General features: G+C 39.8%; 1 protein-coding gene and 1 pseudogene across 4 annotated transcripts in view; both read right to left on the minus strand.

Moving 5' to 3' along the window:
* Oamb (Octopamine receptor in mushroom bodies) overlaps positions 1 to 23069 on the minus strand; it is a 33850-nt gene extending 10781 nt beyond the window's left edge. For 3 of the 4 annotated variants that reach the window (XM_076308725.1, XM_076308727.1, XM_076308726.1), the window contains exons 1-5: positions 22660 to 23068; positions 9993 to 10130; positions 8070 to 8168; positions 7868 to 7995; positions 3949 to 4086 (exon numbers count right to left, since the gene is read on the minus strand). In XM_076308725.1, the coding sequence (XP_076164840.1) occupies positions 3949 to 4086; positions 7868 to 7995; positions 8070 to 8168; positions 9993 to 10130; positions 22660 to 22920 (764 nt within the window). In that variant the 5' untranslated portion in view covers positions 22921 to 23068. Of the gene's footprint in view, positions 1 to 3948; positions 4087 to 7867; positions 7996 to 8069; positions 8169 to 9992; positions 10131 to 22659 lie in introns of all 4 variants that reach the window. The other variant, XM_076308728.1, reaches the window with a different exon arrangement.
* Positions 232 to 762, minus strand: LOC143145392 (histone-lysine N-methyltransferase SETMAR-like; annotated as a pseudogene).
* Positions 23070 to 23433: the final 364 nt, after the last annotated feature.

Consider the following 23433-nt stretch of genomic DNA (forward strand, 5'->3'; position numbering starts at 1 on the left):
ATCGCTCGGTGTCAAGTCTGAGCTATACATCAGGTGCGATATAACCTCTCATCCAAGCTCTCGAAGCTTCCGGCACATTGTTAAAGAAGTATCCGGCCTGGCGTTGTTATCATGGAACCAACATCCTTCCTATTGGCAAATTCTGGACACTTCTCGTCCATCCTTTGCTTCCATATGATCAGTTGTCGACAGTATAGGTCCGAATCGAGTGATTGGCCCGATGGGAGCTGCTCATAGCGGAGGATGCCTTTCCAATCCCACCAAACACACACTAAAACCTTCTTGGTCTTTAATCCATGCTTGGCGATCGTTTGGGCCGGCTCACCACGCTCGAACCACCATCTTTTCGCCTGTTGTTCTCGCATGTGACCCATTTTTCATCCCCAGTCACCATCCGCTTCAAAAATCGATCGATTTCGTTACGTATCGGCAAAGAATCGCAGCCATCGATTCGCTTCAAAAGGTTCTTTCGCGTCGATTCGTGTTGCATCCATACATCGAGCTTCTTCTCGAGACCAGCCTTATGCAAATGATTCCAAACGGTTTTCTAACTGATCTTCAGTTCCTGGACAATGGAACAAGTGCTCGTATGCCGGTCTGACTCGACGATTTCCATAATTTCATCAACATTTTCGCTGATTGGCCTACCAGAGCGTGTCTCATCTTCGACGTCCATATTACCAGAACGGAAGCGTTGGAACCAACGCTTTGCAGTTGCATTCGATACTGTATCGGGCCCATAAACAGTACAAATTTTTTTTTACCGCCTGCTTCGCTTTTTCCCCTTGGTCGTAGTGCTACTGAACAATGTATCGAATTTTCTCGTTTTTTACCTCCATTTTGGAACGCTTTAACACACAACTGGATCCACTGATCACAAAACCGTCGGAGAACTTTTTTTAAAGCGTTAGGTCGCCTTTAAGTCACAGTACAAAATAACAAGATGTACATTGACCACGACAAACGTGTACATTGACAACGTGTACATTGTAAGATATGGCTCGTTCAAGCCATTTAACGCCATTGAACTATTTTTTTATTTGTTGGTCTCTGGTACACGATGTGAGCATTTACTGGACTTATTCCTATTTTTTTATTTGTGGCTTTCTGGTACGCGATGCGAGCATTTACTGTACTTGTTCTTAAAAGCAAACGTAGTGCTAATTTCCGATGCCACTTGATACTTTTCCGTAACGATGTGGCATGTGACACCATCTAGTCGCTTCCTTTTTCCATTATTGTGGTATTGGAATTTTCCGTTCCCGCTTGGGTCTGATTCGAGTGCAGGCTCAAAAGAATGTATCGTGCAGTGTTTACTGCATATATGTGCATCGTTTAACGAGAAACGCTCAAAACTTTTTACTTGGCCCGTTAAGAGTCACTTTGCGGAAATTCGGAATCAGTTGTGAGGAACGTAACAGGTTGTTCTCGGAGCTCGCGAGCTCTTCGAGTTGACGCTCGCTTGAAATACTACGTTCGTCGTTCGCGTAAATTTTTTAACTCTCCCGCCCGGAGAATGGAAGTGAAAATATTTCCTCGATTAATTCGGTATCGAGGAGAACGGTATCGAGCGAAAATTGTTCCTTTGCTTCGAGAGGGTACTTTAACACGTTCGTCGCCACGTCACTCGTATTTCGGTGACGCTCCTCTTACTCGAGTTAATAGGATTTTCAGTTGGATTTTTAAAGGGAACTTAATGGAACGTGCACTGAAATATAAATGCAGGATATACGACACAAAAATACTAAAAATATAGACTTCTTACTAATTTATATTTCGGGTAACGTATTACGTTGTACTATGTAGCATATTGTTCGTAAAAACATTCTAAATACATTTGTGATGATTGTGGGCAATTGGAACAATAGATCGTGTTTTTTTTTTTACATTTTTCCTGGCTTCTCTTCTGGTAACATAGAGCGCACATTTTTCTTATAGACTTGCTCTGCTGATTCTTACGAACCTCTAAATTATGGGACATGTTTCTTGTTTTATTTATATTATTGTCGAGAGTATCATTTTCCAAGGACAACCACTCGGTAACGAGAATTTCTCGAAATTTTCATATTTCTATTCTTTTATTTGACTCTTTGGTACACGATGTGAGCATTTACTGTACTTATTTCTATTTTTTTATTTGTGGCTCTCTGGTACACGATGCGAGCATTTACTGTACTTCTTCTTAAAAGCAAACGTAGTGCTAATTTCCGATACCACTTGATACTTTTCCGTAACGATGTGGCATGTGACACCATCTGGTCGCTCCCTGTCGATGCCAGTTTTTCCATTATTATGGTATTGGAATTTTCCGTTCCCACTTGGGTCTGCTTCGAGTGCAGGCTTAGAAGAATGTATTGTGCAGTGTTTACTGCATATATGTGCATAGTCAACGTAGTCGGCGTAGTCACGGTGGTCAGCGAAGTCAGCAGAGTCAGCGGAGTCAGCGGAGTCAGCGGAGTCACGGTGGTCAGCGAAGTCAGCAGAGTCAGCGTGGTTAGCGGAGTCAGCGTGGTCAGCGTAGTCAGCGTAGTTATTAATTGTGTGTTTCTTTTTTTTTGTTTCTACTACTACCTCATTTAATACACGTATATCCTAGAACTTTATTCACCCGTATTTTATAACCACCGCCACTAAATAAATTCCTACATTATTATACGTCAGTACCACCAAAGATTTCTGTTTAAGAGAACGTCCGCGATGAGTAGAATCCGAGGTTGATGTCACAATAGGTGCACGTTTCGTCGATAACATCTTAACATCGCGAACATCCCTCGATTTTAGCACAAAAATACCGTTTTCATCTTCTCTTGCTATCATTTCATCTTTTTCCAATGTGCACATTACAAAACGTGGCATAAATTTTTTGTCGTACCGGCACAGTCCCAACGACATGCATCTTGACATTGAAAAATTTCACTGTTAATTCACAGCTCGTGTAATAATTGTCGACGAACAAAATTCGTCCTTCGTTTATCAATTTATCCGCGAGTTCAACGCAAACGTTCCGTTTACGTTTCGGCGGGAAACTCAACCGAATCACGTTGAACGACGAACGTGTTAATAAACAGTTTGTGGAAAGTAAAAAACGATTCCGTGACGAGTACACGGTTCGACGACACGCGAGATGATCACTTCCGGTCGCGACGATTGAGACTGTTAATTGTTCGTGGAGCCAAAATATTTTTTTATTTTATCGACACGATGCTGCCGAACAGTTACGTAATCTTTAAAAATCATAAGCAAGATCGAGCGTTTCGTGTGTATAAACAGCTATTAGCCGAAGAAATTGTTGATAAATACTATAGTCAACGCAAATGTAAATAAGACACCTGTCAATGATTCCATTACGCGATTTACTGGCAGACATTTTCCTGTACGGATACCTGCAACTCTAGCAAAGGGAAATAGAACATCGAAACGATGCGTTGCATGCTTGAGTAAGTCAATTCGAAGAGACACAGTCTTTAAACGTCACGTTTGTGACGAAACATTATTTATCGACCACTTTGAAGAATTCCACGAGAATTAATTCATTTTAATTCAAATAAATCTATTCTATGTGTAAAAAAGTATTTGTTCTTACTACTTTGTAAAGGAAAAAAAAGAATGTAAAATGCGATATTTCCTATACAATATTGCGTAACGATCGTTTCGAACAGTATATTGTTAATAAACTCCATAAATAATTTTAATGCTCGTTACTGCACATACGATCAACCGCTCGCGGTGATACGGGTCAGTCGTCGGTCGAACGTCGCTGATGTTTGAACGCGGCAGCTTAAGCAGAGCGATGATGCAAATGGTTTAAATATACATCGATACACCGCACGAGTACAACAATTATTTGGGGGCTCGTACGTGGATCGATAACCAAGCACGCTTGTCTAGTGATCCGAAGAAGAAGAAAAAAAAAACAACAGTTTCGACGTACGTTCTCGACGCGCTTACCTGGAGCCGAGCATTTTCGAGCCTTTCGTCGTGCGGAAACCTTGATTGATGGCCTTCGTCGTGGAGATGGCCGCGTTGTATATCCGCCAGTAGAAAAACAGCATGACCAGCATCGGTATATAGAAGGAGCCCAAGGCGCTGGAACGCGGGATGAAAAATAAAGGAAAGTTTTTAATCTCAATACCCGGCCGCGGCCACGGGGAACAATTCCGCGCGCCGCGGGGGCGTTCGTCTACACGGAACATTTTCAAACGCGGATCCAGCCTTCGCGAGACCTATTAAAACTTTCGTTTGATCTTACCGGGGGGGTTAGTTAACGATTTCAATTCTTACGAGCCGTTTGTCTTCCCCCGGTTTCTCGGAATTACAAGATTAGCGTCGAGAATTTCCACCATCCGGGGTGTTCGAGTTTTATACAAATGGATCCGGGGCCTGGTAACTTCGAACGAAGCAAAAGAACATCGCACGGTACAACCCCGGGGAACGTGAATGAATTTTCTTTTTATTCGTTTCGACGAGTTGTACCCCGTACGAACGAAACGTGTGTACACGAAACAATGCGTCGCGAATGTTTAAAAGAACGTAGCCAAGATGTGCGCGACAACGATGACACGTGTGTGCGAAATCTGAAAATTAGAAACAACGTGTCATGTATATGCGAAATAATATCGCGTCTTGGATGCGTATGGAAATTTTGCACACTTGGATCTTCGAAACAATTTGGCCCGGGTTGAAGTGTTTAAACGGTGTAGCTATCTCGGGTATATGATACGATTCCTGTCCCGAGTGTACGAAACGATTCATGGCCTGGATATATGAAACAATTTCTATCCCGGATATACGAAACAAGCTTAAGCCGTGACAATTATACTTGTATATATACGGAAACGGTACACGTTTCGGTTTCTAACAGTCGAGTGACATCGTATGCGTGTATAGTTATGTGTACACGATGTATATGGCGAAGTAAAAAGTTTCGAGCGTTTTTCGTTAGATCACTTCAGCGAGCCATATCTCGCGATGCATGAGTTGTATCTTGTCATTATATGCTGCGAATATTTCTACAAACGAATATTCACGTCCCGGTGTTCTGTAGCGAACACGTAAGATATTTTAATGAAAATGTCTCTTTATTCAATATTTGTTCGCAGAATACAAAAACTATTGTTAATAATCGTCCCACTTGTAGAATGAAATTTAACATTCGTCGTATCGCGATAAGTAATGGACGAAGTAAAAAGTTTTGAGCGTTTTTCGTTAGATGACTTCAGCGAGCCATATCTCGCGATGCATAAGTTACACCTTGTCATTTTATACTTAGAATGTTTCTCGACTTAAAGGTGACGTAACGCTTTAGAAAAAGTTCTCCGATAGTTTCGCGTTCAGAGGATCCAGTTGTGTGTTAGAGCGTTCCAAAATGGAGGTAAACAACGAGAAAATTCGATACATTGTTCAGTAGCACTACGATCAAGGGGAAAAAGCGAAGCAGGCGGTGAAAAAAATTTGTGCTGTTTATGGACCCGATGCAGTATCGAATGCAACTGTAAAGCGGTGGTTCCAACGCTTCCGTTCTGGTAATATGGACGTCGAAGATGAGACACGCTCTGGTAGGCCAATCGGCGAAAATGTTGATGAAATCGTGGAAATCGTCGAGTCACACCGGCATACGAGCACTTGTTCCAGTGTCCAGGAACTGAAGATCAGCTAGAAAACCGTTTGGAGTCATTTGCATATGGCTGGTCTCGAAAAGAAGCTCGATGTATGGGTGCAACACGAATCGACGCGAAAGAACATTTTGAAGCGAATCGATGTCTGCGATTCTTTGCCGAAATGTAACGAAATCGATCGATTTTTGAAGCGGATGATGACTGGGGATGAAAAATGGGTCACATGCGAGGACAACAGGCGAAAAGATGGTGGTTCGAGCGTGGTGAGCCGGCCCAAACGATCGCCAAGCATGGATTAAAGGCCAAGAAGGTTTTAGTGTGTGTTTGGTGGGATTGGAAGGGAATTCTCCACTATGAGCAGCTCCCATCGGGCCAATCACTCGATTCGGACCTATACTGTCGACAACTGACCATATGGAAGCAAAGGATGGACGAGAAGTGTCCAGAATTTGCTAATAGGAAGGATGTTGGTTCCATGATAACAACGCCAGGCCGGATACTTCTTTAATAATGTGGCGGAAGCTTCGAGAGCTTGTATGAGAAGTTATATGGCACCTGATGTATAGCTCAGACTTGACGACCAGCGATTATTACCTTTTCAAGCATTTGCGAAATTTTCTTCAAGGTAAAAAACTGGCCTCGAGAGAGGCTTGCGAAAATGAGCTGGTCAAGTTTTTTACCAATAGTGACGAGGACTTCTTCAATTTTGGAATTATGAAATTGCCCTCGAAGTGGACAAAATTTATCGAACAAAACAGTGAATATTTGATCCAAATCTGAAAATTCTAACTTTGTTAATTTCATCGTCGAAATGAAGAGAAAAAACGCTCAGAACTTTTTACTTCGTCTAATATGTATATAAATAATAATAATCGTGTACCACGTGTCGGGGAGTAGCTCTAAATGGTATATCTCGCCTCGAAAGTAAATGGACAAAAGTTAACGAACAAAACAGCGTATATTTGATCCAAATCCGAAAATTCTAACTTTGGTAATTTCGTTGTCGAAATAAAGAGAAAAAACGCTCAGAACTTTTTACTTCATCTAATATCTGTATAAACTATAATAATCGTTCATCACGTGTCGAGGAGTAGCTCTAAATGGTAAATCTCGTCTCTAAAGTAAATGAACAAAATGGACAAAGTTATCGAACAAAACGGCGCATATTTGATCTAAATCCGAAAATTTGAACTTTCTTAATTTCATCGTCGAAATAAAGAGAAGAAAACGCTCAAAACTTTTTACTTCGTCTATTATATTCGAATTCTTTCTACTTTCTTCAGAAAAATTAATTTCTCGGGAACACCGGACGAACCGCGAGATAATACGCGTTTCGTTGGTTGCACCCTTCGCTCTTGTCTTCGTATTTTATCCCGTTTGTATGGTTTTTGTTTGACACGACTTCGAACGTTCGAGTAGAACGAAACAGATAATGCGTCGATGGGAACGCTCATAAATTCGTCCGATGCTCGATGGAACATTACGCGTCTACTCAGTGGTTGATTTAGATGCACCGTAGCGCATAAAGCGGCCTGGATTTATGCGCGCACCGTCCGCGATAACACGTGGATAAGAATAGAACCAGTCGTTGGCAGAAACTCAGATCTCACACTTGACATTGCAACGGTTCCTGTTGCCACTCCGGACGCGCCGAATTAGTACGAACTTGATTACGTAAACCGTCGGAAATTTACTTTCGTCCCTACGTTGATTTCGACTCTCAATATTATTGGCTTGTTCGGAAAGTCATTTCGTTTTTTTTTTTTTTCGATGAAAATGAAACACGATTTTTTTAGAGTGTACAAACATTTGATCAAATTATATATTCTCCACTTTGGAAAACGAAATGACTTTCCGAACAACTGAACAATATTTTCCCGAAATTACCCTTTCGAAACAGTACCGAAAAATTGTCATTTTCCCGAAACGTACCTGTTGCGATATTTATTACGAAAAGTCCAACATTCGTTTAATTTCAAAGAGGTAAGTTTCTACGTCGAAGACTGTAACTTTGGAAATTATTACTTCGCGAAGCGCGAGCTTTATTTTCCGATTAAAAATTTTGCAATATTCATAACAGAAGGTTGAATTCATGAAATGCCTACCACTCAGGATCAAGTTTCGCTATTTTCGTATACGAACTTTGACATTTTCGCGAGAAGGGTTCGCATTCTGCAATTTTCGCACGAAGATTAGTATTGTTCTGTGGTAATATCTATTAGTAATATCTTGTCGGTATTGACAAGACTCACCTATAGACGACGTAACCAGCATCGTTGGTGAGCTCGCAGATCCATGGGCACGGTTTCACCGGAACCAAGATGGTGGTGGTGTTGAACGGGCCCTTCTGAGCGAATGTCACGTTGTACGTGGGATGCGACTGCGGAACCAGCGAAAGAAAGTAGAAGAGCGTCGTGTAACGAGGGAGAAATTGTCGGGGATGGTGCTAGTTACCCGTTTGTCTTTCCAGCCGACGAGCGGTGGGAAACAAATGACGAAGCTCAAGACCCAGACGGTGGCGACCAGAAGCTTGGCCCTCTTCGATGACATGATCTACATTTTAACGATTTGAAAATATCAGCAATAAACAAGCTAAACGATAGACACGTGAAGAAGAAAACAAAATAAGAGAATTAATAATCAATTTTTACAATTCTTCAGGATGGGATCGTTGAAAAATTCTTTTAAAATTTCTCTTTCAAAGTATCAAATTCTCAAGTATCTTGCAACGTTTATTGTATTGTTTCTAACAGCAATAAACAAGCTAAACGAAGAAGAAAAACGAATAGACACGTGAAGAAGAAAAAAAACAATAGAATTATTAATCTTTTAAAATTTCTTTTAAAATTTCTCTTTCAAAGTATCAAATTCTCAAGTATCTTGCAACGTTTATTGTATTGTTTCTAACAGCAATAAACAAGCTAAACGAAGAAGAAAAACGAATAGACACGTGAAGAAGAAAAAAAACAATAGAATTATTAATCTTTTAAAATTTCTTTTAAAATTTCTCTTTGAAAGTATCAAATTTTCAAGTATCTATTATCTTGCAACGTTTATTCTATTGTTTCTATCAGCAATAAACAAGCTAAACGAAGAAGAAAAACGAATAGACACGTGAAGAAGAAAAAAACAATAGAATTATTAATCTTTTAAAATTTCTTTTAAAATTTCTCTTTGAAAGTATCAAATTTTCAAGTATCTATTATCTTGCAACGTTTATTGTATTGTTTCTATCAGCAATAAACAAGCTAAACGAAGAAGAAAAACGAATAGACACGTGAAGAAGAAAAAAAAGAGTAGAATTATTAATCAATTTTTACAATTCTTCAGGATGGGATCATTGAAAAATTCTTTTAAAATTTCTCTTTGAAAGTATCAAATTTTCAAGTATCTATTATCTTGCAACGTTTATTGTATTGTTTCTATCAGCAATAAACAAGCTAAACGAAGAAGAAAAACGAATAGACACGTGAAGAAGAAAAAAAAACAATAGAATTACTAATCAAGTTTTACAATTCTTCAGGATGGGATTGTTGAAAAATTCTTTTAAAATTTCTCTTTGAAAGTATCAAATTTCCAAATATCTATTATTTTGCAAAGTTTATTATATTGTTTCTATCAGCGAGAGATTGGAAAGAAAGTTTTTGTTCGAAGTGCAATTAAAATTCATCCAACAATTAATCAACGATGTTATCTTACTGGATGACCTTTCCTCGTTAGCGATTATTTTCAAGTAAACGCGAACAAGTGTTAGAAATTACGTCGATTAAAATGAACGTATTTTGTAACAATTATAAAATATTTTCTAACCCGGTGGGTGTTATTGAATAATTGCTTCAAGTTACTATTTTTTTATTTCGTCTTTCTTGAAACCCATTCAAGAATATCTAGAAGAACGATTCAGATTACGATGGCGCGCAATTTTTTAAATATTTGCAACATTTAACCCGCGAGAATATATCTTGCACAAATCGTATAGAAAAAAACAAACACGTGGCTTTGTCTATGTAATTTTATATCGTTTCTACAAATGTTCCTTCCAATTGGGCTAAATAGAAATGAAAATGTAACAAAACGCTCCCCATCCCATTCGTTGGATTGTTGAAAAAATAAAAACCAAATCGAACAAGTTTCCACGAGGATTCTCTTTCCAACAGTTACGCTTACATTGTCGTAGGAGTCGGTAAGATCAGACGTCGTCTCGATAGTCAAAGGAATATCAATCAATCGATTAAGTCATCGGAGGGAAACATTGGCCATTAAGGGGCGTATTTGGGGAGAACAAAGGAGAAACCGGAGGAGACGAATGGCTTCATCGACCGTGCAGGCCCGTACACCTGTTTCTCAAAATCGAATAATAGGTGAATGGGTACTCGCCTGAGGGTAACTGACTGGCCTGGTCACCGCTAAGTATCTATCGAGGCTGATGGCGCACAAATTCAATATCGACGCCGTGCACATCCACACGTCCACTGCCAGCCAGATGGAGCACCATATATCACCGAATATCCAGACCTTCGAAATCATAAAGCTCGTCTGTTTTATTCGTCGCGTTACGCTTACGTTTAAATTGTCCCCCCCATCCACGTAAAATTCCGTATTTTTAAATTGCATCGAAGCAAAGCCACAAACGAGGATACAATTAACCCTCCAAGTGGATTTAGTTTTAATTCAATGATTCATTTTTCGTTCACGAACGTGACAAAATTCGAACTTGAAATTTATCTTTTCGACTCTTCGAGTAAATAACGGATAAGTCGAGTATTTTAAGTTAAGTATTCCAACCTTGAAAGAAACTGTTAACATTGATAACGAATATTTAAAATTGCATCTGTCGTGGTGCAAGATAGGGTGTGAATTTTTTTCTTTTATATATCTTCAAAAAAAGAAATAAGACGCCTTGGAAGATAGTTAATAACAAATTTAGTCTACATGTTCGAGACTGATAAGATTTGGTCAGTGTTCATCACCGCTATTTATAATAATGTACAGTTTAAGTTATCTTCCATGGTTTTGTGGATTTTCGTTAGTGTGCTTCGTTCTCTTTTTTTCTCTACTTTGTTTTTCAACTGGAATACGATACATCCTTGTTTCAGCGATACACCCTTCGTGCAATAGAATTCCTTCATCCATCCCCATTCACTATTTCAATCTCCTCGTCCTTTCGAACATCGAAACCAATACTGCATCGAATCTCCCTTATCCCACCGCGTAAAGCTGACTCGAGAAAGTCGGCTGGCTTCGCAAGAAATGCGAATTTGTATTTGTAAGCGATGCGTTTTTGAAATTCATATGTTTGTAGTTGCTTGAAACTGTACCGTTAGAAATGTGGTCAGCGTTTACGGTTCCATCAATAATACACAACTGAAAACAATCCGGGGATCGTGTTTTCGAAACGTACGACAGGGTTGTATCAAATTTCGTCGACGAGGAGATATTTCTCATTTAATATAATAGGATCTATATCCAGCGTTCAATTTATAAAACGTATGGCAATTTTCCTAAGCAGTGTTTTTAACGAGGAAATATATCACCGAAGGCTGCGTAACTGGCACCCTCGGAATATTAATTACGGTTATTAAGATTTCATTCTATGAAATGTTTGAACATTCTTTAGAGGCAAGAATAACAGAGACATTTTACGCGTTCAATATTCTCGAGTTTACACACTACCTGAAATCGACTGTAATTTTATTTTCGTACCACGAACACACTTTAAATATTCATTCCCCGGTGCATTATTTAATTTCTTAGCAATTTATGTAGAGTCTCTCCTAACATGGAGGAAGTTTGCACGAGAGCAATTTTCTCAAGTTGATACACTATACTCAACATCGATTGTAATTTTCCTTCGAAATCATGGATGCACGTTAATATTCACTCCTGGATGCATTACGTATTTTCTTATTAATTTCTATGGTGTCTCTATCATGGTGGAAATTAATCGCAGGAATATCTACGAGTGCAATTTTCTCAGGTTGATACACTGTACTCAACATCGACTGTAATTTTCCTTCGAAACCACGGATGCACGTTAATATTCACTCCTGGATGCATTACGTAATTTCTACGGAGTCTCTCGCTATCACGGAGGAAATTAATCGCAGGAATATCAACGAATGCAATTTTCTGAGGCTGATACACTATACTCAACATCGACTGTAATTTTCCTTCGAAACCGTGGATGCACGTTAATATTCACTCCTGGATGCATTACGTAATTTCTACGGAATCTCTCGCTATCATGGAGGAAATTAATCACAGGAATATCAACGAGAGCAATTTTCTCAGGTCGATACACTATCCAACGTCGACCGTAATCCTACTTTAGGTCCATGAACCGCTTCGAATATTCACTCCTGGACGTATTACATAATTTCTTGTCAATTTCAAGTTGATACACTATACTCAACACCGATTGTAATTTTACTCCTGAATGCATAACGTAATTTCTTATTAATTTCTATGGAGTCTCTATCATGGTGGAAATTAATCGCAGGAATATCTACGAGTGCAATTTTCTCAGGCTGATACACTATACTCAACATCGATTGTAATTTTCCTTCGAAACCATGGATACACGTTAACATTCACTCCTGAATGCATTACGTAATTTCTTATTAATTTCTATGGAGTCTCTATCATGGTGGAAATTAATCGCAGGAATATCTACGAGTGCAATTTTCTCAGGTTGATACACTGTACTTAACATCGACTGTAATTATTCCTTCGAAATCATGAATGCACGTTAGTATTCACTCTTGGATGCATTACGTAATTTCTACGGAGTCTCTCGCTATTATGGAGAAAATTAATCGCAGGAATATCTACGAGTGCAATTTTCTCAGGCTGATACACTATACTCAACATCGACTGTAATTTTCCTTCAAAACCATGGATGCACGTTAATATTCACTCCTGGATGCATTACGTATTTTCTTATTAATTTCTATGGTGTCTCTATCATGGTGGAAATTAATCGCAGGAATATCTACGAGTGCAATTTTCTCAGGTTGATACACTATACTCAACATCGACTGTAATTTTCCTTCGAAACCTTAATATTCACTCCTGGATGAATTACGTAATTTCTACGGAGTCTCTCGCTATCATGGAGAAAATTAATAGCAGGAATATCAACGAGTGCAATTTCCTCAGGTTGATACACTATACTCAACATCGACTGTAATTTTCCTTCGAAACCACGGATGCACGTTAATATTCACTCCTGGATGCAATACGTAATTTCTACGGAGTCTCTCGCTATCACGAAGAAAATTAATCGCCGGAATATCAACGAGTGCAATTTTCTCAGGTCGATACACTATCCAACGTCGACCGTAATTCTACTTCGGGTCCGTGAACCGCTTCGAATATTCACTCCTGTACGCGTTACATAATTTCTTGTCAATTTCTATAGAGCGTCTCGCGTACGCGGGCGGAATTAGTTGGAATGAAATTTCACACGTGCAATTTCCTCGAGATTACAGGTCACCGTAACGTTGTCGTCGTCGTCTCGCTATCAACGTGAGAAACAATATTCTGGGAACCGCAGCCCCCGGCCCAATCTCGCGAGCTCGATTATCGAAAACTGAATTCCCATTATCGAGCGTCGCGACGCACGTCTCTTGACGCATTACACCCAGCTAAGACGTGAACGCTGCCCGACGCGTCGATCGAGCCAACGAGCTGCCACCACCACGTAAATGGAATGCACCCTCCGTGGAGTGCACGCAGCAGGTGCAACCTCTGTTGCACCGTGCGGCGTGCACGCGTCGATCCAACCACCTGTTTCGTATTACCCCGTGACCCCCTCCAGCCACATCGTTATTCGATTCGATTAGTCAACCACGGTTCGCGACCCCGTCTCCTGGTGTAATAACGCTTTTCCCGGTTGTTATTAATCCGGTACCCACCAACTCCGGGATAAACGTTACGTTATCGGCTCAACGATCGGTTCTCCGTCACTTGGAGGGTTAGGTCAATTGGATCGTTCGATGATACCGATCGAATGGTTTTCCGGTATGTTTGCTCGGGATGTTTCACGGGTGTTTAGAAAGGAGGATACGCAGTGGAAGGAGTCAAGAGTCGTATCGGATCGGACGTTTTCGTCCGGTCTCGCGAAAGAGTAAGTAAAACTCACTCGACACTGTATACATTACTCTTGACCCTTTCGCTCCGGCGGGCGTATATATATGCCCTCGAAGAATGACCGTTCGTATGCGAAGAGCGTGTATACACGTTCTGGAAAAGTGGTCGCTGAGGTACGAAGAGCGTATATACACGCTGTGGAAAAGTGGTCGCTGAGGTACGAAGAGCGTGCATACACGTTCTGGAAAAGTGGTCGCTGAGGTATGAAGAGCGTAAATATACGCTATGGAAAAATGGTCGCTGAGTTACGAAGAGCGTGCATACACGTTCTGGAAAAGTGGTCGCTAAGGTACGAAGAGCGTAAATATACGTTCTGGAAAAGTGGTCGCTGAGGTACGAAGAGCGTATATATACGCTGTGGAAAAGTGGTCGATGAGGTACGAAGAGCGTATATATACGCTCTGGAAAAGTGGTCGCTGAGGTACGAAGAGCGTATATATACGCTTTGGAAAAGTGGTCGCTGAGGTACGAAGAGCGTATATATACGCTATGGAAAAGTGGTCGCTGAGGTACGAAGAACGTATATATACGCTCTGGGAAAGTGATCGCTGAGGTACGAAGAACGTAGATATACGCTCTGGAAAAGTGGTCGCTGAGGTACGAAGAGCGTATATATACGTTCATATAATGTATACTTTTATTTTATACTTTACACGAGATACTTTCATTGATCGAGTATCTGGCATGAAAAATGCCTCGATTGAGGCATCAAAATAAAAAATCAAGTTCGAAAATGTGTCGTTTGTAGTAAACGCGGGAAAAGACGTGAAACACCATTGTTTCACCAAATGCGTGGTTCCATGCTTTGAACTTTATCGTACCAAACTCGATTATTAATATTGCGTTTAAATACTTTAATAATTTCGTTATATCGTATTGAAAAATATTATACAAGCATTATAACATAATACATAAAAAAGTAAATTATGATTAGAAAGTTTTATACTTTATGAAGTGAAATGAGATTACCAAATATAAGAAATATCATTGTGAAATTTCGAGGACAAGAAACGACTTCTACTTACTTCGTAGCATTCCGTACTTCAGTGCCAACTACTCATTAATGTGCTTCGTTCACAGCTGTCACATTTTTGTCTAGGTAATTACAATTGATATTGAGTATAGTGTATCGACCTGAGAAAATTGCACTCGTAGATATTCCTGCGATTAATTTCCTCCGTGATAGCGAGAGACTCCGTAGAAATTACGTAATGCATCTAGGAGTGAATATTAACGTGCATCCATGGTTTCGAAGGAAAATTACAGTCGATGTTGAGTATAGTGTATCAGCCTTAGAAAATTGCACTTGTTGATATTCCTGCGATTAATTTCTTCGATAATAGCGAGAGACTCCATAGAAATTAATAAGAAATTATGTAACACGTACAGGAGTGAATATTAACGTGCATCCAAAGTAAAATTACAATCGATGTTGAGCATAGTGTATCAACCTGAGAAAATTGCACTCGTAGATATTCCTACGATTAATTTCTTACATAATAGCGACGACTTCATAGAAATTAATAAGAAATTACGTAATGCATCCAGGAGTAAAATTACAATCGATGTCGAGTATAGTGTATCAACTTGAAATTGACAAGAAATTATGTTTTTGTCTCTCAATTGAGGAGCGCTCCGTAGCGAAAGGGTTGAAACGAGACCGATCGACTTTGTTATTTTCTCGCTCCGGCCTCTTAACATTTTTTTTTTTACGACGACAATTATTATTTCATGTGGACGAGTTAGTGAATACTTTAATTCTCTTTGCAAAGAATTGTCGGTTTGATAAACGCACGTTATTATTATATTCTTGTATTTCTAAGGTCTGGTAGTACACAGACAAGTAGAATGTCCCCGCGACTGGTCAGCCGTGAGTAAGTAGCGTTGACCCCTGTCTGGGTGGACACAGACAGATAGAATGTATTGTTAGTAAAAAGGAAGATCGATCCTGCAAGGAATTACGACCCGTATCTGGTAAGATAGTTTACTCCACTTCCATAAAAGACTTCCAGAGAACTTATTCATGATGGTTCGATAAGTGTCCATTAAAAACTAAAATTTCAAATTCAAGAAGATTGAATCGTAACGTGGAAGCTTCTCGTCATATACACGGATACGATATTTTCATCGTATAACGTTTAAAAAAATTCTACGGTTCGTCCAAGTCTTGTAAAAAATTCTAAACAAACCATTGACGTCAACCCCCTCGTTCCAGTTCTTTTATTTATCGAAAATAGTCGCTGTTTTGCAATAATCGTCTCGTCGCCTGGAAAATTCGCCAAAGTGTTTCATATTCGTCAGGTAAGGAGGTTGGAAAATGTTCTATTTTCTTTCAGCAACACGAATTTCCCCCTTCTTTCCCTCTCTCGCTCACTCCTTCCCTCAATTTCAACGCGCTTTTTGCATTTTTACATTTTCAGATCCCCGACGCGTTTTCCCGACCGATTTTCCTCCAGGCCGGCGTAGATTTCCCAGAAGCTTCTTGGCCGCGTGTGCAACTCCAATTTACCATTACTTCGGTTGAAAAGTGAATCCCACCGGGGGAAGGGGGACAGGGGAGGGAGGGTTGCCGATGAATATGGGAACACCGCCTCCGGTATCGTTCTTCTCCTCGGAGGATACTTAGAAATATACTCCCCGCCGTTTCAACTTGTTACTTTTTCCTTCGCGTAAAAGCAGGTAAAGAGCTTTCGAGAAACGTACACAGCCTCTGTCGTTACAGTCGCGCGACTCGGTATATTCCCCCGATACTTCAATACGTCTCGCGTAAGCCACGCATCTTGCAAAATTAATATATCGTTTCCTTGTGCAACGACGAATCCAAAATACAGAATCAAATTTTTCAATACGAGGCTTCGTTTTCGAGGAGAACGATTTCCTAAATTTACTGGACACACTTGATCGAGTCGGTATATTGCTGCAAAATTAATACAGAGCTCCTTTGTGCAACGACGAATTTAAAACACAGAATTAAACTTTTCGACACGAAGCTTCGTTTTCGAGAAAAACGATTTACTAAATTTACTGGACACTCTTGATTGATTTACTTGAGATACTCCTATACGTTCCACAAATAAGCTACACGCGTTGCAAAATTAATACAGAGCCTCTTTGTGCAACGACGAATTTAAAACACAGAATTAAACTTTTCGACACGAAGCTTCGTTTTCGAGAAAAACGATTTACTAAATTTACTGGACACTCTTGATTGATTTACTTGAGATACTCCTATACGTTCCACAAATAAGCTACACGCGTTGCAAAATTAATACAGAGCCTCTTTGTGCAACGACGAATTTAAAACACAGAATTAAACTTTTCGACACGAAGCTTCGTTTTCGAGAAAAACGATTTACTAAATTTACTGGACACTCTTGATTGATTTACTTGAGATACTCCTATACGTTCCACAAATAAGCTACACGCGTTGCAAAATTAATACAGAGCCTCTTTGTGCAACGACGAATTTAAAACACAGAATAAAATTTTTCGACACGAAGCTTCGTTTTCGAGAAAAACGATTTACTAAATTTACTGGACACTCTTGATTGATTTACTTGAGATACTCCTATACGTTCCACAAATAAGCTACACACGTTGTAAAATTAATACAGAGCTTTTTTGGGCAACGACGAATTTAAAACACAGAATTAAATTTTTCGACACGAAGCTTCGTTTTCGAGAAAAACGATTTACTAAATTTACTGGACACACTCGGCCCGTCTGATCATTGTCAACCGTTTCTACTTGCGCGAAAGTTTGTACGCATCGATGGTACTGTACGTTTTCCAACGATGGTACCGTTCTTTGAGTACACAGAACCGATTACAACGGACAATACCACTCGTAGAATTTATAAAGACCGATTACAACGGACAATATCACTCCTAGAGTTTAGAAAGACCGATTACAACGGACAATACCACTCCTAGAGTTTAGAAAGACCGATTACGACGGACAATACCACTCATAGAGTTTAGAATAACCGATTACAACGGACAATATCACTCCTAGAGTTTAGAATAACCGATTACAACGGACAATATCACTCCTAGAGTTTAGAATAACCGATTAGAACGGACAATATCACTCCTAGAGTTTAGAATAACCGATTAGAGTGGACAATACGACTCCTAGAGTTTAGAATAACCGATTACAACGGACAATATCACTCCTAGAGTTTAGAATAACCGATTAGAACGGACAATATCACTCCTAGAGTTTAGAAAAACGAATCTAAGTAGAATTAACGAGCAACGATCAGACACGTTACCCCAATTTCTCGAGGTTCGATTTTCTCGAGAACGCAGCCTCGTGGGATTAAATCACACTGCACTTGTTTTCTTCAGTTTTGGACAAGGAATCGTCCTGCACCGGTTACGACAAAGAACGAATACGATTTCAAATATTTGTAAATCGAAATTAATTTCCAAGATCAAATCCGATTGCCAAAGTGTTTAAATCCACTCCCCCTTGGTTTTCGAATATGGATAAGAGGTTTCACGATCCCACAACCCTCGATTCGCACCCCTTCCCCAACAAATAAATCACACTACACTTGTTCTGTTCAGTTTCGGACGAGGAATGTATCGACAAAGTTACGAATACGATTTCAAATATTTTGTAAATCGAAATTAAGAAAACCGAAATTCGAGATTATTTTCACAGTGGTGTGCAAAACAGCGTCCGTTACCCATTCACGTGAATATTCCTCGAAATAAAGAGCAACTATCGCGATGCAATGAATGCAATTTCCTCGTGAAAAAAAAAAAAAAATGAAAAAAAGAACTCATCAACCAACTTCTATTGTTCTAATTTCCAAGACACGATTTTGACTCGATTCTCGGCTAAAAATCGGGGCAAATCCGTTTCCCAAAGTGTTTAAATCCACTCCCCCATGGTTTTCGAATCTGGATAAGAGGCTTCACGATCCGACAACCCCTCGATTCGCACCCCTTCCCCAAAACGTGATCGTTCATCTTTCGGGGGCGCGCCACAACCCCGGCCCAGAAGAAACGAAGGACGACAGCCGGCAAACTGTTGCGCCTAACCCATACCCTCTACCCCAACCTTTACCCTTCCACCCCTACTCCAACCCCTGCGTCGTAACTCCAGCAGTTATTTCGCGTCTACTCTTTTTCCTCGGGAATTCTTTAGGGTGAATGTGCACGTGATGGGATCGCTGGAAAAGTGGGTGAACACACCACCCTGGCAGGTTAAATAGTCGAGGTAATTGTTCCGAGAATATTTTTCGTCCTCCATTCTGGCCATTTCGCGAACAATAGAGGTTGGTTGATGAGTTCTTTTTTTCATTTTTTTTTTTTTCACGAGGAAATTGCATTCATTGCATCGCGATAGTTGCTCTTTATTTCGAGGAATATTCACGTGAATGGGTAACGGACGCTGTTTTGTACACCACTGTGAAAATAATCTCGAATTTCGGTTTTTTTATCGAGAACCAGAGACAGAAAAAATTGTCCCAAAGTGGATACGTAGCGTAGAAATTGTATCGAACGAGTACGTAAAAATTGGTAACAGAGCTTTATCGACTGGCCGTAATTCACGATGGTAAATTGCAAGAAAATTCGTAATTCCTTTTTACGGAAAATTCCGTAATCTGTTCGGAAATATCAAGGGTTGTTTCCTCGAGGTAAAATTGAGCTTGCGATCCGGTTGAAATGCTTCGAAAGGCAACTTTTTAATATACTTAACGGGACAAAGTACCGTTTGTTTAAGGTTTGTTTATCGCGAATTCCAGAACGGTGTACGTATCGTGTTAGTCGTCCAAGTGAAATCGACGCTGCGGGAAATTGAGTTTGTTGAATTCTCTCGTGCGTGGAAATTTTCAAATCCGTGGTAACGTGTACGTGTGTATACGTGTGCGCAACGAAGACGAGGACCTCCATCTCGTCTCGAAATTTTTGGGAAGAGAGTGCACCGACGTGCAACGATTCGACCATCGTCGGTTCGAATACTCAATTGCGGACAACAAAGTTTCGAATTTCGGAACAGGTTTCCACGAATTCCGGACGCCGAGAGCACTCGAAAACCCGAGCCAGCGAATCCACCACTTTGAAATTCGCTAACTCATCATCGCTGGCACGCAAATGTCGGCTCGATTGACGCCATTGTACCCTCCTCCTTGTACCGAAAAAGAGCTGATCGATTGCTGCGTCGAGTCTCGGGTATAGATCGAGGCAATGATCAAAGCCCGACTGACAGCTTCGAGATTCCGTCGGGAATAACGAAAAACAGCGCGCGTAGTCGTCATACGGAACTTTTCATCTCGAGGTCACTACGCGTTGGAAAATTCGCGTTTTTTTTTTTATTTTCTATATCGGGGTATCTTTCTTCCGTTTGAACGGTGCACTGTGTTTTTAGATACACGTCACGATTAAGTGACCGAGGATAAATATATCTTTTCCGAATTGATGATTTTCTGTACAGAGGAATCTTTCTCTACTCGAATGGTGTACTATTTTTAACAAAATTTTACGATTAAGTATCGCGGATAGCTGACCAAGAGTAGATTTATCTTTCCTTGAAATAATTTTTTGTATCGAGCGTTTTCTCGATAATCTTGGTGTTTTTCATATTCTTGAGCTTTTCTTGAGAAGTTTACTATTATACAGCGTGCCTCAAACGGGGTATCGCCAGCTGCTTCTCTTGGAATCTACTTGGTCTTTTTACCAAAGTTAGGGAAAGGGAAAGTATCAGGTTGTTCGGAAAGTCGTTTCGTTTTCCAAAATGGAGACTGTGTAATTTAATGAAATGTTCGTACACTCTAAAAAGATCGTGTTTCGTTTTCACAAAAAAAAACGAAATTACTTTCCAAACAACCCAATATATCAGGGAAGCTTTCTTCCGTTTGAACGGTGCACTGTGTTTTTAGATACACGTCACGATTAAGTAGTCCGCTAACCGAGGATAAATAATATATCTTTCTCTATTTGAATGGTGTACTCTTTTCAACAAAATTTTGTAATTAAATATTGTAGATAGCTGACCAAGAGTAGATTTATCTTTTCTTGAAATAATTTTGTCTATCGAGTGTTTCCTCGATAATCTTAGCTTTTTTCATATTCTTAAGCTTTTCTTAACCGATTGAGTCCCAAGCAGCGCGATCGCGCTGCTCAAATTTTGTGTCGAGAAAACCCAGTACATTTCGAGCGTTGTGGACAACTGACGGAGCGTCACCGATTTTCGAAGTCACGTGCTCAGATTTACTGACGCAAGTACATCACACAGCTCCTTCTTTTAATGTAAATAATACATTTTACAATAGTATAATAATATTATATATTATAATATATTTTAATTATACATTTTAATAATATTAGTATAATAATATTATACTATTGTATAATAAACGCAAATAATACACATACAATACTATAATAATAGTGCAATAATACATTACAAAATAAAACATTTTCCATTTCATTGTTATCTTCTCTTTTTTATCGAACGAAACTTGAAACATATATAAACTTACAGTACTCATACGTAATAATACAGACGTATTTCATAAAATAACGAGTTACAAATTAAAAATATTCTTGCGTTACGAGCAAACAATTTAAATGGAGGGTAACACTAGTTTGTAACATCGATGGATATCAAAACATACTGGGTGAATTCCTGTTTTACATTGCGCACAAATTAAATGTGATCTTTATATTGCATTTTTGGTGCCACAATAAAGTTGTGGCAACTTTACCAAACCAAATTTTTTTTCCTTTACGTAACCGCATGCTTTCTTTTCGTTCATCCACTCGCGCTCAATTTCAAAAATAATATTCGACATAAAATATAACCGATTCGTTGCTTTACTCTTGACTCTTTCCTTGTAGATTATATATGCATTTAATACCATGCGGCTGATTATAAAATAAACGAAGCGCTATCGCGCTGCTTGGATCTTCTCGTACTCATTTAGAGGAAGCGCGATTGCACTGTTTGGGATTCTTCGACAGTGTTTTTTCAATACCCCCTGGGACTCAAACAGTTAACAACGGACACGTGTCGTTTACTATTATACAACGTGCCCTAAACGGGGTGTCACGAGCTGCTTTTCTCGGAATCTACTTGGTTTTTTAACCACGGTTAGAGAAAGAGAAAGCATTTTTTCAAATTGTCTGCCTTCTACTGGGTATAGAATTTTCATTGGTATATTTCAGAGCGTTTCTTAAACCATCTTCGACCTAATTTCCTTTATCTAATTTCTAATCCACTTTCCCAGCATCTTGGGAAATCTTTCCCGGTCGGTCGTGCTGATCGAGAAACCCCGATTACTCGAACGAGAGAACAATTTCAAATCCATACGGATTAATTATAATACTGAAACTATTCTTCACCGATGTTCCAATTATAATTTTAAGTTTCCATCGATTATATTAGGTTGTTCGGAAAGTCATTTTGTTTTTTTTTTTTTGATAAAAACGAAACACAAGTTTTTTAAAGTGTATAAACATTTTATCAAATTATATATTCTCCATTTGGAAAACGAAATGACATTACGAACATCCCAATTCTCTATCTGGATTTTTCATACTTATTGGTTTGTTCGGAAAGTCATTTCGTTTTTTTTTTTTGATAAAAACGAAACACAAGTTTTTTAGAGTGTATAAACATTTTATCAAGTTATATATCCTCCATTTTGGAAAACGAAATGACTTTCCGAACAACCCACTTATTTTAAGTTTCCATCGATTATAGTTATCTGGATAAATACTAAAAAGTAGAAACTACCCCACGCGGTTCAATTTGAACAAAACCCTTCTAACATTTGTTACTTGTCGTTTGACACCAAGAATACTCTAAGTATCTTGTTTCTCCTCGATCGTTGAACAATTTCATAAGCAAATAAATGGAAAAAGAAACGTTCGCCTACCTTGAAGACCTCCCACGTGGCGCTGAATGGGAGAACGGCCAAACCGACCAGCAAATCGGCGACAGCCAGACTGCTGATGAACAGGTTCGTCACGTTTCGCAGTTTGCTGGTGTAGTAGACGGCCAGGATCACCAGGACGTTTCCCAGCACCACCATTACATTCACGATCGCCAGTACGATCAGAGTAATTAGGATCCACGGGCCGGACCACTCGACGCGCTCGTACAAAGCAGCGCATGCGGTCGCGTTCAATTCTCGCATTTTAATTGCCAAGATCCTCTGGCGCGACCGTGCGATCCTCTCGAAGGGTTTCGAACAACTTCCTGAACGACGATCGTACGATTGAACTCGAAGAACGCCACGGGACCACCTGGACCTCCATCACGACTCTCAGCGGACTGTTCATCGATCGTTCAGCGATGGATCATCATCCACTACCGAGGAACGTCATCGTCGGTGAAACGGGAACGGTGGGTATCATTCGATCTTCCTTCGAGAGCTTTTCTTCGACTCTTCCTGGGCTCTTCTTGGATTCGAGGTAGGTCTCCCTTCGAGAGCTTTTCTTCGACTCTTCTTGGGCTCTTCTTGGATTCGAGGCAAATCTCCCTTCGAGAGCTTTTCTTAGACTCTTCTTGAGCTCTTCTTGGATTCGAAGCAAATCGCCCTTCGAGAGCTTTTTTTGGACTCTTCTTGGACTCTTCTTGGGCTCTTCTTGGATTCGAGGCAACTCTCCCTTCGAGAGATTTTCTTAGACTTTTCTTGAGCTCTTCTTGG

Source organism: Ptiloglossa arizonensis, chromosome 4 (genome assembly GCF_051014685.1).
Source record: "Ptiloglossa arizonensis isolate GNS036 chromosome 4, iyPtiAriz1_principal, whole genome shotgun sequence".
NCBI lineage: Eukaryota > Metazoa > Arthropoda > Insecta > Hymenoptera > Colletidae > Ptiloglossa > Ptiloglossa arizonensis.